Consider the following 19,464-nt stretch of genomic DNA (forward strand, 5'->3'; position numbering starts at 1 on the left):
GATACTTTGTACTGCGGAATGTTAAAAAACCTTTATGAAGTGATATTACTCAAACACAAAACCATAATCAGCAACCGTTTACTTGTTTTATCAACAATGTAGTGGGGTTCCAGATGCTCACTAAAGCCTTTAAAGCAGGGGTCTCCAACACGCGGCCCGCGGGCCAAATGTGGCCCACAGGACACTACATAGTTTGAGGCCCCCGCCTTGATATGAAAGTTTAATGTTAGTGCGGCCCGCGCAAGTTTGATATGGATGCTGTATGGTATCATGTACCCAGAAAAAATTATTACGTTTGATTAATTTTCATGTTAAAGGTTAAATAACTGTTAATAATTATCCTCCCTATGTGTGTGGAAGTGGTAAGTTTTTGGCTATTTAATTTTAAAGGAAATAACTTGAAGGCTGCCGTTTAGGTCGCTAGCTCTCTAGTTTGCGAGTTAGCATGTGTCTCAAGACCCTGCAGTTGCGCAATATGTTGTAAATAAAAAGAGTATAAATGTGACTATAGTCGTGTTTTGTCATGTCTACAGGGCTCTAATAATGCTTTGTTCATTTTAATCTGAAAAAAATAATTTGTCTACCCACCAACTATATGTGGTTTCTTGAGTTTTTATTATTTGCCGTTTTATTATTATTATTATTATATTTATTTATTACTGATTGATTGATTTTCTTTATTCTTGATTTGTTTATTTATTTTTCATCTTATTTGGTGTAGAAAAAAAAATTAAGATATTTGAGAACAGTGGAATGTTTTATCAGAGCTTTTCTTGTAGAAAATCGGAACCAAAGCAAAGTTTATTCATTTTTCTGTTTTTAATAAATGCGTTTTTTTTTTTTGGAAAACCTGATGCGGCCTAGTCTCACCTAGACCCTAGCTCCAACGTCCCTCACCGCTGACGCGGACTGCTCATGAGTTCTTGTCGTCCCGTGGGGGCTTCCTGTGTAATGCTGCTTGAAATGCGAAACGAGTTTGGTCACATTGATTTGGTTCGATGCCATCACGGGAAAACTTGTGCATGGCAAGTTTCCCTCGGAGCTACAACATCTTTTTTTAGGACTTGAACTGCAAAGGTCCACTCCTTGCTGTGTGCCAGTATCGGAGAGTTTGGAGAAGGCCGATATAATCAATTTTTCGCTGATATCATCAATGTTGTACAATGTTCATATTTGCAGGCAGCCCCGACTTTGATTAGTTGGAGTCATGACTGGCAGTAGAGCATTGTTTAGTAAAACAGGGGGGTGTCTGGAGTGTGGCCCTGGGGCCATATACGGCGCATGACATCTTTTTTTTTTTTTTTTTTGTGCAAATCCATTCAAAGTCACCGACACCAGTCCTGTGGGAGACACTGCTCTCTCTGGCAGGAGCAAACACTCATCCTCCGTTACGGCTCCGATGCCTCCAAAGTCACTAAATCAAATTCTTACAGAGGCATCAGAGAGGCTGGCTTGTAGTTCAAGTGCAAAAAAAGAGCTACAGTCGCTTGAATATGAATTAAAACGCCTTCTAAGGAAGAAACTCTTGAACAGAACCAAGAGACGTCTCTGTGATGCAATGGACATTTCAGAGTCAACAACGCCAAAACAAGACAAGCTGTAACAATATGTTTCTGTCGTGTCAACAGAACTTTGGACTTCACAGGCGCCCAATTCCACTCTCGGCACAAACACACAAGCACTAAGAGATGCCACACATGCCCACTAGCTCGGGTTACATCTTTAGTTTGTGTTTTTTCATTAACTCACTCAATACCAAAGATAGAGTTGGACGTTTTTATAAGCCTGAACGCCCGATCCCAACAATGTATTTATACGTCTTTTAGGGGGGTTTGCACAGCAGGGATCATGAAAGATCCACATAGATCCAAAGATCCATCCATTTTCTATGCCGCAAGCAAAACATTTGTGTCAAGTCAGCTGCGACTAGTGAGGATAAGCGGCATAGAAAGTGGATGGATGGATACATTGTTGCCAACTTGCTCAGTAAGAAAAGTAGTTGACTAATTAGCATATTATTTACATATGATGTGCATAATAGATGCCGTAGGAAAGAAGCACAACCTGGTGAGTAAGTCAATTACGTTTAGAACTACAAATAATTGATTTATTGATTATTGTGACAAGGCGGCACGGCGGTCGAGTGGTTAGCGTGCAGACCTCACAGCTAGGAGACCAGGGTTCAATTCCACCCTCGGCTATCTCTGTGTGGAATTTGCATGTTCTCCCTGTGCATGTGTGGGTTTTCTCCGGGTACTCCGGTTTCCTCCCACATTCCAAAAACATGCTAGGTTAATTAGCGACTCCAAATTGTCCATAGGTAAGAATGTGAGTGTGAATGGTTGTTTGTCTATATGTGCCCTGTGATTGGCTGGCCACCATTCCAGGTTGGGATAGACTCCAGCACTCCCAGCGACCCTCGTGAGGAAAAGCGGTAGAAAATTAATGAATGAATGAATGATTGTGACAGACTCAAAGCAGCTAAATCCTAATTTCCACCATTTTCTTTCATCGTTTTGTGACACACTTTTGGGCTGAAATTCACCTTGTTTTGTAAACAACAGACCTGAACTAAATACTTGACACCGTTTCCGACTGTTTATTCAACGTGTTTGCAGAACATTTGTATTTGTTTAGAGCTGAAAATCACTAGTCTGTGCGCCATGCCCCTCCAAGTCAGGGTACCCTTGACTGCCTATGAAGTTTGGGGGAAAAAATACATTTTCAATATAGCGTATATTAGATACAGTATATAAAATATACTGCAAAATAACATAGTATATGCTATATCTCCAAATGCATTACTATCATAATATTAGCATTATATTTAGCAGAACACACCTTGAGGAAAAAAAAGAGCAGACTAAGAAGAAAGTAGCAGTAAAAGCCTGTTTGTTTAGCGGTTTGCGCCTCAGTATTTCCCCGCCAGAGTCATATTCTACCTGTGGCGCGGGGCTGTGGGGGCACGGGGGTCAGGTTTGTTGTGACCGAGCTGACATTCACCATAAGGGCAACAGCTGTGCATGAGCTGGAAAACGCACAAGCCACAACAAAGCCACAAGTATGTCAGTCATGAGACAAGCCGTGTCAAGTTACTCTTCCATATTATTTATGGGCTTTAAGATTGATCACTTTGCTCGCTGGTGCTCCTGGTTATTGATTCTATTGATTCTTCAGTAACCCGCTCCCTAAAAAAGGTGCAAGACCTGCTGAACACCAAAAATACATCATGGGGGGGGGGAAATGTTGCTGGAGAGAAAGAACCTTTGCCCTAAATTTTTTAGAAGCTGAACACACCACTCCTTCCGCCGACGTTTGAGTTTTACCTGAATACCTGCTAAATACGCTGGTCTTTGTGTGCAGTACAGGGGTGTCCATGTGCGGCCTGGGGGCCATATGAGGAAAAAATCTCATTTTGATAACATAAAGTTGAATTATTTAAGAAAAAATATATTTTTTATAAGCAGTAATTTTATGGAGAAAAAAAATTTGGTTGCAAAGGTTACAAAAAAAGTGAAAATATTGTATGGATAAAGATGAAATTTACCAGAATTAAGTTGAAATACAATTTTACAAACACCTGACACCAGCTGTTATGAAAATAAAGTCAAAAATATGAAGAGAAACAGTCTTACATTTTACGACAATCAACTGGTAATATTGGAAGGAAATAATTGGATGTACGTTATTTCTCAAAGGAAATTTTGTCCATTTTGGTTAGAATCCAACCAAATTATTGACATGCTAATGCAAAAGACCTGGAAACTTATCTAACAGTTTTTAGTAAAAAGACCCCCCACAGTATGACAGTGACTCCGATGAACGTGTGTCTGTAAACGTACTGAATGAGTTTTAGCTCTTTCCAACAAGAGTTAGCTTGTTGGATTGCGGATAGCATTCCAGCTGAGGCATGTCAAATACCAAGTCTGCTCGTGGCTTGAGCAACACAAGCCTTTGAGGGGCCACGGTGCACAGCAATTTGCAGCACTGTGTACTCAACCTAGCATTTTATTTCAAACTATAGTGCTTTGAGTAGAATTACTTTTGCCATGCAAAGCTAGCTTGCGTACCGCTGAAGGGGACAAAGTGTAAACGAGGCTACAGCAAGCTGCCAAGCTAACTAGTCAGCCTCCAATTTATCTGCTCTAAACTTAACAAAGAGTTAGAAAAATGTATGTTAAAAATGTACCACTTCCACACAGAATGGGAGAACTTTCTTCACAATGTCATCCCGGATTCTACATTCACGGCCGACTCCATGTGAAGTCTTACGGTAATGTAACGTAAGGGTAATGGCAAGGTAATGACACCTTGTAACCAAAATACTACATGACTTGTCTTTCAATGTGTTAGAAAAATGTATGTTAAAAATGTACCACTTCCACACAGAATGGGAGAACTTTCTGGCTGACTCCATGTGAAGTCTTACGGTAATGTAATGTAAGGTAATGGCAAGGTAACGACACCTTGTGACCAAAATACTACACGACTTGTCTTTCAATGTGTTAGAAAAATGTATGTTAAAAATGTACCACTTCCACACAGAATGGGAGAACTTTCTGGCCGACTCCATGTGAAGTCTTACGGTAATGTAATGTAAGGTAATGGCAAGGTAACGACACCTCGTGACCAAAATACTACATGACTTGTCTTTCAATGTGTTAGAAAAATGTATGTTAAAAATGTACCACTTCCACACAGAATGGGAGAACTTTCTGGCCGACTCCATGTGAAGTCTTACGGTAATGTAATGTAAGGTAATGACAAGGTAACGACACCTTGTGACCAAAATACTACATGACTTGTCTTTCAATGTGTTGGAAAAATGTATGTTAAAAATGTACCACTTCCACACAGAATGGGAGAACTTTCTTCACAATGTCATCCCGGATTCTACATTCACGGCCGACTCCATGTGAAGTGTTACGGTAATGTAACGTAAGGTAATGGCAAGGTAACGACACCTTGTGACCAAAATACTACATGACTTGTCTTTCAATGTGTTGGAAAAATGTATGTTAAAAATGTACCACTTCCACACAGAACGGGAGAACTTTCTTCACAATGTCATCCCGGATTCTACATTCATGGCCGACTCCATGTGAAGTTTTACGGTAATGTAATGTAAGGGTAATGGCAAGGTAACGACACCTTGTGACCAAAATACTACATGGCTTGTCTTTCAATGTGTTAGAAAGATGTATGTTAAAAATGTACCACTTCCACACAGAATGGGAGAACTTTCTGGCCAACTCCATGTGAAGTCTTACGGTAATGTAATGTAAGGTAATGACAAGGTAACAACACCTTGTGACCAAAATACTACAGGACTTGTCTTTCAATGTGTTTTACTAATAACAGACCATAAGCAACTACAAAACAGCCATCAGTTAGTCATTATTTTTTTGGAAAAACCGAGAGAGGGAGGGATGTCGGAAAAACAGCAATGTAGCGAGGGACGACCGTACATCTGATACGTTGTGTACATTGAAGATGCTAAAACCAATCCAATGTAGGTCAAGATATGCTAAGCTTGCAGGTGGACCAAGATGCATCGCTTTTGGTCCGGTCTTTGGTTCGACGGACTGCGGTCACACTTGATTAAACTATCCATACTGTGATGAAGTCAAGTGACAGGGACAGAATACTGAAGATAACTGCATGGATATCATGTTTAACACACTGAATAAATGGGAAATTAGAAAATTAGAAACCCTGAGTAGAGTTATACAGTTGATGTTGTACTGCTGTACTGCTGTATTGTGCTACAAGCCAGCAGCGTGGGGGTTAAATTCTGTGCAGTGGGTGAACTCAAAGGAACTGGCCTTCACGTGGCTAAGCTGCTGTTGCTATGGGAGAGAGGCCAGACAGAAGTGAAAGAACTCTCTCTCTCTCTCTCCGTCTCTCTCCCACATTCCCATTTTCCCTCTACTTCTGCTGCACTGCACTCCTCTACCCTCGCTCTCCTTCTTCTGCCAGAGAGCTAGGAATAATGAGTACACAACGCTCTCTCCTTCGCTCTGTGTTTCACATAATCTTCACTCTCTTTTAACTTCGGCTCTATGAAACATCAATCTCTCCTCGCTTAATCTCTTCCTCATTCTGTCCTGCTACATCCTTCTCTTGGCGTCTTTTCATCTTTATTATCAGGAAGCCAGCCAGTGAGTTGTTGAAGCACAAGGCCAGACAGAAAGTGACAGTGTGCAAGTATGAAAGAGCATCTCAGTATCCCAGTAACAATCTCAGATTAAGTTCCCCGTGTACAAATGTGGTCAAAGAAATGTTCAGTTCAAAAAAACGAACGCTTGGAATCGGTTTTCCACACAAGTATGTTCAGGGAATATACATCTTAAAGCATCTTGCTCAAAGTCTGTGTTCATCCAATCCAATCGTACGATCACAGAGTCCAAACTGGCTTCTGTGGGAATGTCGTATTGTGTTGACAAACGTAAGTGAATGACTTCGCAGTCAACTCGTGTCAACGAGCATGGTAGAAAGACATGTCGCATAAACAGGTAGGGCAACATTCTATTGGCCCTGACTCTGTCCAACCAGGTAGGAACAAGTCTACCTGACACGGTTTTGAGTTTTGATTAAATAAATGTTTGTTTCCCAAAACAGCACTGAACAGTGTGTGTAACATGACTTGTTCAAAAATAGCCTTCCAGAAAAGTCATTCATCGCCGTCTTCATCCTCCTCCTGGGAACTAAAACCACTAAAGTCGTTTTCCTCGGCATCAGAATTGAACCTCATAATTCTTTCGTCCCACTCACTCTTTTGTTGTTGCTCTCTGTGTCACATTCGTCTGGAGGCAAATACTAGTCCTTTAGCTTTAGCAGATTTTTTTGACACACTATAAACCTTGTAATGCCACCTCCACGCTGTGTTCACACAGTCCTGTGTTACATTGATTCAGCTTTAAATGTTTAAATTACAAATGTGTATTATTAGCGCGCAGACCTCACAGCTAGGAGACCAGGGTTCAATTCCACCCACGGCCATCTCTGTGTGGAGTTTGCATGTTCTCCCCGTGCATGCGTGGGTTTTCTCCGGGTACTCCGGTTTCCTCCCGACATTCCAAAAACATGCTAGGTTAATTGACTACACCAAATTGTCCATAGGTATGAATGTGAGTGTGAATGGTTGTTTGTCTATATGTGCCCTGTGATTGGCTGGCGACCAGTCAAAGGTGTACCCCGCCTCTCGCCCAAAGACAGCTCGTGACCCTTGTGAGGAAAAAGCGGTAGAAAATGAATGAATGTGTATTATTGCTTCAGTTTGTAATCAAACACATCACTCAGCTTGTCCTGATAAATAAGTCTGCCCCATACTGGTATGTGTTACGCTGTTAAATATGTGTTTTTTGTTGTTTTTTTTGCTCTTTCTTTACACTTTTGATTAGTTTCAATATGACAATGTTGTCAAGCACATTGTACTCTCTCATGAACCAGCAAAAACAACGCAACATGCACGTCTGGCATATGAGCACAATGCTACTACCGTGTCGTGTTCGACTCCCAAAATGCATTGAGACACATGGCTAAACGACGTTTAAAACAAAAAAAGTATACATAAAAAGGGGAGACAGGCTTTTGCCAGGTGAGTCCAAGTGAATCAGGATGGGTCAGGGATTTGGATTTACTGATGAGATGAGATATGTCAGCAGCAGATGGAAGTAGAGGATGAGGAAAGGGGCAAATGGGAGGGAGAAGAGCAGGATGAGCCTATGCTGTATTTCGTATGGACGTCAGTTGCTGAAAAAGGTCAAACACGAGTTAGATGAACAGCAATCGTGTGGCTGGTCGTATCACGTTTAAGCTTGAAAATGGGGCTGTGATTATGTTGGCTATGAGAGCGTCCTGTTCATTGTTTGGTGAGTGTCCAAAACCAATACAGTCCTTCTCGGCAATGACCTTTACTTTGAGATGGACTAGATCCGAGGTGAACCAAGGGCACAGTGGGAAAAGGAAACAGGCAGAGCTGACAAAATTCAGGATGTGACATTTGGAGTGAGTAGACGTCCATCAGTACGCTTAAAGACACTGAATTTCGTCCGTACTCCAGAGAACCGATTGACGTAAAATAAAAAAGGTGCCAGCCTCGCTAGTCTCTGGAGTGTCATGGCGGCTCTTATAACACTCAAATCACAAGAGAGACCAGAAGGAGGGAGTCCATGTTTACACTAACAAGGAGGCAAATTAAAGCTACAGAAGCTGAAATGAGTAATACCTTTTCAAGTATATTGGCTAGAATAAAACCTACTAAATACTACTAAATGTCAGAATGTTCTGGAAGAAGAACACTTGATACATGACATGGCGCCTGGAAGCATCCCTGTCTGAAGGTACCAAACCGCGGCTTTATTTAGTACAGTATGCCTGGAAGTAACACAAACAACATAGTACAGTGGATGAAATACTAATACTATGTATTCTGATGGCTTGCATTGGTTGGCTATTGGGAAAAAATTCCAAATGTGGCCCGCAGGACACTAGTTTGAGGCCCCCGCCTTGATATGAAAGTTTAATGTTAGTGCGGCCCACGCAAGTTTGATATGGATGCTGTATGGTATCATGTACCCAGAAAAAATTATTACATTTGATTAATGTTCATGTTAAAGGTTAAATAACTGTTAATAGTTATCCTCCCTATCCGTGTGGAAGTGGTAAGTTTTTGGCTATTTAAGTTTAAAGGAAATAACTTGAAGGCTACCGTTTAGGTCGCTAGCTCTCTAGTTTGCGAGTTAGCATGTGTCTCAAGACCCTGCAGTTGCGCAATATGTTGTAAATAAAAAGAGTATAAATGTGACTACAGTCGTGTTTTGTCATGTCTACAGGGCTCTAATAATGCTTTGTTAATTTTAATCTGAAAAAAATAATTTGTCCACCCACCAACTATATGTGGTTTCTTAAGTTTTTATTATTTGCTGTTTTATTATTATTATTATTATATTTATGTATTTATTACTGATTGATTGATTTTCTTTATTCTTGATTTGTTTATTTATTTTTCATCTTATTTTGTGCAGAAAAATAAAAATGAAGATATTTGAGAACAGTGGAATGTTTTATCAGAGCTTTTCTTGTAGAAAATCGAAACCAAAGCAACGTTTATTCATTTTTCTGTTTTTAATAAATGCGTTTTTGTTTTTGGAAAACCTGATGCGGCCCAGTTTCGCCCAGACCCTAGCTCCAGTGGCCTCCAAGTAAATTGAGTTTGAGACCCCTGATTTAGGCTAACAAGACGCATACATTATTTGTATCTACTGCCATTATTGTTGTCGTCTACAAAATACACACCCATTATTTGTCTATGTTAATGCTATTTCGATACCAAAATACCATTTGATATGTTTGCAACGATGATGTGCTCAGCTGTAACGTCACACAATAAAAGTGGTTTATGTCCGTCTGTAATGTTCCGCCACTTATTAACCATGTGTGCATTTGTTTTCACTAAGTGAGTCTACACATGTTCATCCAATTGTTAAAAAGTCCAGATATCAGCTTGTACAAATCAACCAAACTCGCTCAGTAATTAGGGTTTTTTTCTGCATGCAAACATAGTGACATGTTGTGTTTGTAATTTTGCATCATTAGACCCAGCCTTTGTCGGCTAACAAGAGACTGTTCTGGATACTTTACTTCCCTAACTCCATGGTTAAGTTCATTTCAGGATTCAATGATCAGTGATTTAGTGGATTCCGAGGAAATCATGAAGGCATAACGCAAATTCCGCCTCAGCGGTGTGATGAAAATAGAAAGTGTTCAGCGCAGTACACCAACAGCTGTTCTGTAGTACGGCCTAATGTATTCCCAGGGTTATCCTGTGAACCTATAGGAGACTTTATGGCTGCCTTATGTGGTGCTGTGATGTGTTGGAGCTTTAATGCTGTGTGTGTGCGTGCATGTGTGAGAGTGCGATGGGGGAGGGTGCATTCAGCAGGCAGGCAGGCAATTCTTCAGATTACATTATGTTTCCTTAGGCACAAGAAAACAAACCACTAAAGCACTCTAGGCGGCATTTGAAGTGGACACACCGACGCTTGGTTTGCAGTCAGTGCGATGCACCTTCAGACGCGTCATGAACCTTCCAAAGTTCTGCATCGAAACTCTGGGGGCAATGTTTTCCAGTGATTAAAAAGAACAACTATGACACTCATTGACTATTCCGCGTCTTAGCGACATTGGTTACTATTGACAATGGTTACTAAAGAGAGACAAAGGGTTAATAGTTATTGCAGATGGAAGTCATTGACGTGTTAGAGTAGTGGAGAAGGTATTGGCCAAGGTAGACCGTACATCAGGGGTCTCAAACACGCAGCCCGCGGGCCAAATGTGGCCCGAAGGACACTAGTTTGAGGCCCCCGCCTTGATATGAAAGCTTAATGTTAGTGCGGCCCGCACAAGTTTGATATGGATGCTGTATGGTATCATGTACCCAGAAAAAATTATTACGTTTGATTAATGTTCATGTTAAAGGTTAAATAACTGTTAATAGTTATCCTCCCTATCCGTGTGGAAGTGGTAAGTTTTTGGCTATTTAAGTTTAAAGGAAATAACTTCAAGGCTACCGTTTATGTCGCTAGCTCTCTAGTTTGCGAGTTAGCATGTGTCTCAAGACCCTGCAGTTGTGCAATATGTTGTAAATAAAAAGAGTATAAATGTGACTATAGTCGTGTTTTGTCATGTCTACAGGGCTCTAATAATGCTTTGTGAATTTTAATCTGAAAAAAATAATTTGTCTACCCACCAACTATATGTGGTTTCTTAATTTTTTATTATTTGCCGTTTTATTATTATATTTATTTATTACTGATTGATTGATTTTCTTTATTCTTGATTTGTTTATTTATTTTTCATCTTATTTTGAGCAGGAAAAATAAAAATTAAGATATTTGAGAACAGTGGAATGTTTTATCAGAGCTTTTATTGTAGAAAATCGGAACCAAAGCACTGAAAAAGTTTGTATATTTTTCTGTTTTTAATAAATGCGTTTATTTTTTTTTGGAAAACCTGATGCGGCCCAGCCTTGCCCAGACCCTAGCTCCAGTGGCCCCCAGGTAAATTGAGTTTGAGACCCCTGCTGTACATCATACACAAACTGAAGACTCCAATAGCCCAACAATCACACGCCTCACAGTCTGCATCGTCACCTGGCCGCTAATGTTAGCAATTTGGCAAAGTTTAACTACTAATGTGAGCTACCATTAAATGTATGTTACGTGCCAACTGTGAGCTTTTTCTTATTTTTATTCAAGCAGAACAAAAATTTCAGACAATGTTTATTTGTGATTGTGAAAAATTGACTCTTTGTATAGTGTTATTGTATTTAATGGTTTTTGAAAAATGGAATTTGGAGCGAGTTGCATACAATCCTGTTAACTGTCACATGCTAATAAGGCAACTGAATGGAGGTCTTTCTTTAACTTTTTTTTCTTTTCTACTAAAGTCATTAGGCTCCAGCATAGTCCAGCGACCCCGGTGAGGACAAGCAGCATAGGAAATGAATGCATGAATGAATGAATGAATGAATGAATCAAATGAAAATGTTATTTGTATCAACAAGTTGAGCTGTATGGATATTATACAAACACTTGATACAGGATTACATAAACAGGGTTTGCCATTTTCCCACAGAGCCAGACAAAGTAACATGGCTGCAAGTAACTAATTTAGACGTTAATTGAGCTCATCTTCCATTGTGTGCAGCAACGCCTGTATAGTTTACCATACTGTATATGGCTGCTACATGATTAGAATAGCCTGTGTAACCGGAGTTGTCTGACAAGCACGGTCCTGCACTCCAACATATTTTACCCTCTGATGCACAGCTTGAAATCTCCAAACCCAAGTTAGACAAGCAAATCAATTATTCTGCCTGAATTTTTCTGACTTTATTATTATTACCATTCATAGTTCCTTCAGTCCAACAAACTACTACGAGGACACAGGGAGGGAAATTAGGACTGCACCATTCTGAGTAAAAGGTGAACTAAATCCAACTGTATAAAAGTGGCCCCCTTACAAATATATGAACTGTGCACAATTTTTATGGTAGGTTTATAGAAACAGACAAGGACCTAACATATCTCCAAATCCTGGTGATGTTGAGGCTGTCAAAAGTTTCAGCGAGCACCGCAGATTTTCCATGGGATTAAAGTCCAAAGATGGTCTAGGCCTCTCCAGGATGTTAATATGAAGATTAAGACTCTACACAATTTGGCCCCACCAGGAAATGTCGGCTGTGGGCAGTGACAACCAGGGTAATGATGCTCACTGGAGAGAGTGGCGCCAATGAGGAGGAAGCCATGCTTTTTCCCACTTTTCTGACCTATAAATGCAGTTAGAATATTGGATTTTCATGTTCACAATGCCAAAATTTCAGATGATGAGGTTTGCACATGAAAGAAGTTTGGTATGGCTCTGAACGCTCGCTTTCACTGGCTTCACTCCTTATACGGGCGTGCACTGTAGGCCAGATACACTCTCTGCCGTTCCCAAGATCTGCTTCTCTGTTTACGGTGTTAGCAATGTTAGCAGTGTTTTTTCGCATGTAAGGCAAATTTGTTTACAATTCCTAACAAGGTAATCAGGGCTGCACGGCAGTCGAGTGGTTAGCGCACAGACTTCACAGCTAGGAGACCAGGGTTCAATTCTCTGTGTTTCCTCCCACATTCCAAAAACATGCTAGGTTAATTGGCCACTCCAAATTGTCCATAGGTATGAATGTGAGTGTGAATGGTTGTTTGTCTATATGTGCCCTGTGATTGGCTGGCCACCAGTCCAGGGTGTACCCCGCCTCTCGCCCGAAGACAGCTGGGATAGGCTCCAGCACCCCCGTGACCCTCGTGAGGATAAGCGGTAGAAAGTGAATGAATGAAGGACCAAGGCAATCAAAACAACCACTTTCAGCTTAATCGACTAAGAAAATAATCATTTGTATTGATTGTTTTGAATATCTATGCCATTATGTCAGCATATCATTCCCAGCATATTATAGCTAGGTCGTGTAGCTCATACACAGAGTTGAACTGGCCATTGAACTGTCAATCTTCCCTAGTGTTTTCAGGGATGTGTCACTGACACATCTTAGCTGTCCTAACAAAGTGCCTTAGAAAACCAGATCAATAATTTCTTGGCAGAATTGTCTTGGAAACATTAATCATTTTCCAGTTTCCATACTTTTCCGGACCTGGAATTTATTTAAAAATCATATTCCATATGTCCCATATGAACCCTGTTAATAGTAGGGATCGACCGATATGTTTTTTGGGGGCCGATGCCAATACCAATTTTTTTCCATCACCCATAGCCGATGGCCAATTTTGCTTGGGGCGATATTTGTGGCCGATACTGCTTTTGATCCCTCAATTTACATGAAGAAATAACCATGATAACAAATTTTTATTGAAATGTAAACACTGAACACAGTAGGATTCAGCTTTCTTAAAACACACATTTAAACGGCATTATCAACTTTAAAAGGAATAAATATTCAACCATGTGCAAAACATTTCTGTCGTAGTTTAAGTTTTATCTAGCATTGATGTAATGGCCGCAGTGTGACGCGCAACACAAAGCTGCCCCGGCGGATGCCTGACTGTAAATCATGCAGTGGAAAAATACATCGGCGAACCCACATGCGTATCGGCCGATACCGATACAGGGAAAAAACGCAAATATCCTTAGTTAATAGTCCCCAAAAGAGCGGGTTTCCTCCGTAAAGAAAATCCAAAAATAACAACAAATCCAACAGCCGGACAAAACATCAGACCTCAAAGCCACTATTGACTACAATAAAGCACCCACTATACAAATGTCGTTTGAAAGCGTATTAAAATCTAATAAGTGTATTTTCTAGTACAAAGTGATTATGCACCAAACGCCGGTCTCTTATTCTTGAACATGACATTAACAACACAGAATGTGTTCTATTGGATTTCTCCTTTAGCCTATTTAGTGAACAAACTCGACAGGCTTGAATGACTTGCACACTCTGCCAGTTGATTGCAAGTAGCAAAACTCCTTTCAGGCCTCCATTGACACAGAGACTTCCATCGAATACTAAACTAATACAAACATTAGAGACATCAAATACCGCAAGATTGGCAATCAAAAATTGCTCAGTCCTTGTACTGAATACAAATTAGCGCTTCCCCCCTGTGAGACCAATATACTTTTACTCACAACCCTGTAATCATTATGTGTAACATACTATATATGTATGTACCAGTTTCTTCAGATTAACATATACAGCAATGTGCAATTGCTTTTAACCTAGACAATTATGTGTCACACTGCCGTGTGTTTGTTCTCCAAACAAAGCTGCTATTCACCAGCCAATACGGGCTCATACGCGTCGGAGAAATGTTTCTACGCGGCTGCACTGCACCCTGCATGAATTTTGTATGTGGAAGGTTCTCTTCTAATCCCGGTCTGACATGTTTTGCTGATTAGCAATAGCGATGGACCTTGTGCCGTGGCCATTAAAACAAACTAGCAGAATAGCTACTATACACACACGCAAACATACAATGAGGACCGTTATGGTAGAACAAAAGATTGTACGTGCAACCATCCAGACAATCCAAAACAAAACCATTAGGACAGTTAGTAGCTAGCACGGGCGCCTTAGGATATTCAACCATTCGATTCCGTGGAGTCTGATTCAACTATCACTTTTGCAGACCAATTATGTATATGAAAATATTATATGATGACTGCATGGGGGTGCCCGCTGCTGCTTCTGAGCATACGTTTTATTGTTTTATGTTATAACTAGCCTATTTTTATACAAATTCAGCCTCATTTGTGTTAAAGAATTGAGAATGACGGGAAACCCAATATTTATGTCTACACACAGTGAAGCCCGGCGTATTTTCCAGATTAGCAGTTTTGCAGGTCTGGACACTGCAGCATCATAGCCACCCCCCACCCCCCCTTTGCCGCAGGAGTCGTCGGCTTTCTGCTGCCCTCAGCCTCCTCTCCAATGACCCCAGAAGGTCAAGTTAATTGTATTTTCCATACAGCAGCACAGTATAACACAAGTCATTTAAGGATACCTTGGCAAAAGAAAAAGTCTATAATTTGTGCTTTTATTACACAAACTAAAAGCCTTGCTTTATTCATCTTATTTAAATGGCACCCTGGTACTCGTGGGCGTCACTTCATGCCTTAATTTACTTGGATTGTAAATGACACACATTCATAAGCCACTGTAATTTACTTTAACGCGGCGACATTCTTGTCACAACGAGCCGATCTGACCACAGACCCTTGACAAAAGGCCCGACAGCTTGGCTTGACACACTTCTTCTAATCTAATCTCCAATCCCCCCTTCCACTGTATTCACTAAGCTAGTTAAACCCCTTGCTAATGAGACTGTGCCCCATTGTATAGAATCAAACCAGAACACTACTCACTGTCTACGCCACGGCACACAGAGGAACCAATTCTACTAGGGAATTAGAAAAGCTGGCGTGCATTTGGTGTACGATACAAACAAGTGGTGAACACCCATTACATTGCATAAAAGAAGGCATGCAAAGGCCTCGCCTGACTACTTGTGGAATAAACCCTCGGCACAGCATACAAAACGTACGTTTACGTATGCTTTAATAGTAATAAGCAGAGCTTTAAAAAAAAACAAAGTACTAAGCCAACACAGACCTAAGCCAAGGCTTAAAAATGCATCACATGTGAACGTCTGCAATCTAAGACCTAAAACACAAAGATGGTCAAGTTTCATGCAGAAACGAGGCAAAGCAAACAAACAGTAAAAAGATAAGCAATCACAGCCTGAGGGTGGACGCACACGATGCTGTACATGCATCTGAACACGCCAAATGGATGCTCCATATATTATATTACAAATGCTGCCAAATGTGCAATCTGGATGCTCCATGTCCTGTTAACTCATTCTCAACATATTAACACATTTTTGTGGGGGGGGGGGGGGGGGGGTAAAGAATCAGAATCAGAAAAGCGTTTATTGCCAGGTATGATCAAACACATACTAGGAATTTGTTTTGCTATAGTAGGTGCAGACACATCTATTAAAAAAGAATGAAAAATACAAGAGAGGTGATGATTCAACTCTCCATTAATGCATTTCACTTCAGAGCAATGTTAAGCCATAAACACGGCCACAAGGTGGCAGAAGTGCACAGCAGGGATCATATGATCGGAAACATCACACGACGGGAAGAAGGAAGTTAGAGAGTATAGCGTGCAGAAGGTTTACGCATTGTAGGGAAATGTTAATACAGTAGCTTGGTTCCAAATGTTCAAATAGTCGATAGTATTTTATACATAAATGGTTATTTTGATGTAAAACAGCACCTTTGGCGTTACGTCGGTCTAGTTGTTTAGATACTGTATTTGAGCTGTCACAAAACATTATTTTCTTTGAAAATTATGCTTGGGACGTATATTTTCACCAAAAAAAATGTTTTTCTCCCCTTTATAGTCGGGAACTGATATTTTCCTGAAAGGTACCGATGTTCTCCTGCTGATTACTAAAGAATGGGAAAAAGGTAGAAAGAAGCTTTTTGTCCTTCATGAAAAAAAAGACAAGAACATAATCTGTAATTTGGGTGCTCCTACAGTAAACCTCGGATATATCAGATTCAATTGTTCCCACTGGTTTTGTCCGATATAAGCGAAATCCGTTATATGCGTATACCGGAAAATGTCCATTTTACGCATATACCGGATTTATATCCGGTATATGCGTAAATCAGATTTTATCCGTTATAAAAAGGCACTTCCCTGACTATGTTTCCAATGTACCTGGACGCGCAGGCAACGCTGCAAACGCTGCAAATGACGTCGTATAGCGGCCTGTCACGATTCGGCGAATCGGAGCGCCACGATGCGGCCATCCGATATATGCGAGGGAAATTTAATGGAAATGCATTGGAGCGGGACTGGAGATTTTGTCCGAAATAGGCGAAATCCGTTATAAAAAATCCGATATATGCAATGAATTTTTATTGGAAATGCATTACAGAAAAATCGATTCTTTTTTATCTGTCCGTTGTGAGCGAATTTCCGATATATCCGAGTCCGATATATCCGAGGTTTACTGTATTTTTATACAGCTATAGAACACAATATTGTGCCTTGAAAGATCAGTTACCATTACCATTCATAGTTCCTAAAATATTACTATTTATGAAAAAAAACATACAAATGACCGCTGGAAAGTGACAGTATTAGTATTGTTTTATGATCAATATGTGTCTACATTTAAAAGAAACCATCCTTGGATGGATACCACGCAGTCATAACAAAAACAAACTTTAAGTGGAGTCCCACACAAACAATCCCAAGCATGTAAAACAAAAAACATGACCTCTTCGACCTCTAAATTATGTTCATTATTGGAAAATGCACCCACTTCCAGCCCTGTATACGCAGTAATCCGGTAACATAGTCAGTTTGTTATTAATAGCAGGTATTGACCAATGTACTGCATGTAGAGAAAGATGGACTCTGAACAAAAGAAGGCAGGGAGCAGGCGTGTACAGTGACACACTACCGTGCTTTCACCCGCCAAAGGGGGCTTGCCAGGGGCAACTATTTCATTGTTAGCTGGTTTTTTTTTTGGGACGTTAACATCATATGTTGAAGAAAGAAATCAAGACTGATAATTCATGCATGTTTGAAAACAACAATTTCATAGCAGTGCACATATAATCTGCTCACAACAGCTCCAAACCTGATGGCATGAAAACCATAAGGCAAATTTAGCCCACAACAAACTGGCCATTGTTCAGCGTGCAGGGAGACAGTTTTATGTTTTTATGAGTCCGAGCATTCCTGCGTCCCTGTCCAAGTCGCAAGGGGTTTTTTTTTGTTCGCCAGAATAACATTTGCAGACCAGGGGAGAGAGGGGGTGGCTGTAGTCGAACACCATGCTCAAAAAACGGTTAGATTTGAACCAATAACCACAAGATTTGAATGCCTCCCCCCCCCCCTTGTTATAAGTTGTTATAAGGGCTAAATCTAGAAAGCTAACCCAACCCCTGTCAGCTGATTTGCATCACACAGCAGATTAAAGCGTTCAGCTGCTCGGTAGTCAAATTCCTTCACATGCTTTGCAAAAGCAGCTGCTATCTGACCACATTATGATAGAACAGCCCTAGTATAGCACTTGATTTGGAAAGGGTCCTTAATAACACAAAGTAGCTACCCGAACTTCCTGATTTAACATATGATTTTACATATAAATACACGAAGGGAAGGAATGAGCAGAATGACACGAGTGGACTTTTTGATGTAACAGTAAAAATGGGCATAGTACCGTAGCTGTCTAGACCAGGGTAGGTTTGTTTTTAATAACCCCCTGCTGGTGGGTTGCCAAACCCACATTGACTTGCTTTCTGAAGTGAGCCGATATGCAAACTTCCACATCACACACACACAGAACAAGATTAGAAATCATACAACGAAGCGTTACAACCAAGTGAACAAGAAATAAGTCAAAACAGGCACAAAATAATGCTAGTCTCCAAGCCTCGCTGGCAAGCCACCAAAGCAGATTTTCCCCCAAATTGCTTTGCATGTAAGACACCAGCAGGGAGGACAAAGTCAGCTTTTTTTCCATACCGTCAAGTCGAGATTGTCGCTATCTCGATGGTTGACAGCTCGTATGACACCGGACCTCCACTGCCACCGAGCGATGTCGCCGATTTCAGGCGGCTCGTCCCCGCCGACACAGAGGAACCTCTTCCCGACCAGCTCCGGCCGAGCCTCGAATGCCATGGCCCTTTTGCTGGTCGAAAAAACCCTCCCTCGGAAAAAAAAAAAAGTTCCCAACTACGACGCCCTTACCGATCTGTCATTTACGACATTAAAACGGCTCTTCGGGACTCCGGCGGTAGAAATAAAATAAAAACGGAGCGTAATTCGTTGCTAAAACGGGCGAAGGACCCGGGGGATTTAAATGTGTAGCAGTCTCCACCCGCTCCAGCGTCAGTGTCTTTTCTCCTGGTTGAACCGCATCACAGCTACGATTCATGCTAGTGTTTATCCGCCGGATCCTAAGGCATTCACAAACCGCAACACGACAATGTCCCTCCGCTCAAACGGCGCTATTTTCCCCCAAACTACAGTGAAGTAGGGGTGGATGATATTGGCAATTTTAGTTTCCACTCACTCAATTGTTTAAGATAATTTAAAACATTGTCATGATTAAATCATAATTAAACACAAGGCAAGATTTGATGAAATTTTTGATTTTTTTGAACAATTTAACAGTATACAAATACAGGAATATAAATGTAAAAATGTCATTACAAATAAACTATTTGCTTTAATTACTACAATTGTTTGAGCAAAGTGAAATCAGCAGTGCAAAAAAACTCAACAAAAGCTCTCATTTCTACGATGGACTATTAGGGCCACATTTGAATTTTTTTTTAAGAAAATAGTCGGAAATTTACGTGAAAAAAGAT

The 19,464-nt window shown here is 40.6% G+C and overlaps 1 protein-coding gene across 2 annotated transcripts in view; it reads right to left on the reverse strand.

The window, feature by feature from the left end:
* The window catches only part of jmjd1cb (jumonji domain containing 1Cb), a 98,302-nt gene extending 79,297 nt beyond the window's left edge, over positions 1 to 19,005 (reverse strand). For both annotated transcript variants that reach the window (XM_058061616.1, XM_058061615.1), the window contains exon 1: positions 18,617 to 19,005. In XM_058061616.1, the coding sequence (XP_057917599.1) occupies positions 18,617 to 18,772 (156 nt within the window). In that variant the 5' untranslated portion in view covers positions 18,773 to 19,005. The remainder of the gene's footprint in view (positions 1 to 18,616) is intronic.
* Positions 19,006 to 19,464: the final 459 nt, after the last annotated feature.

This window comes from Doryrhamphus excisus, chromosome 22 (assembly GCF_030265055.1).
Source record: "Doryrhamphus excisus isolate RoL2022-K1 chromosome 22, RoL_Dexc_1.0, whole genome shotgun sequence".
NCBI lineage: Eukaryota > Metazoa > Chordata > Actinopteri > Syngnathiformes > Syngnathidae > Doryrhamphus > Doryrhamphus excisus.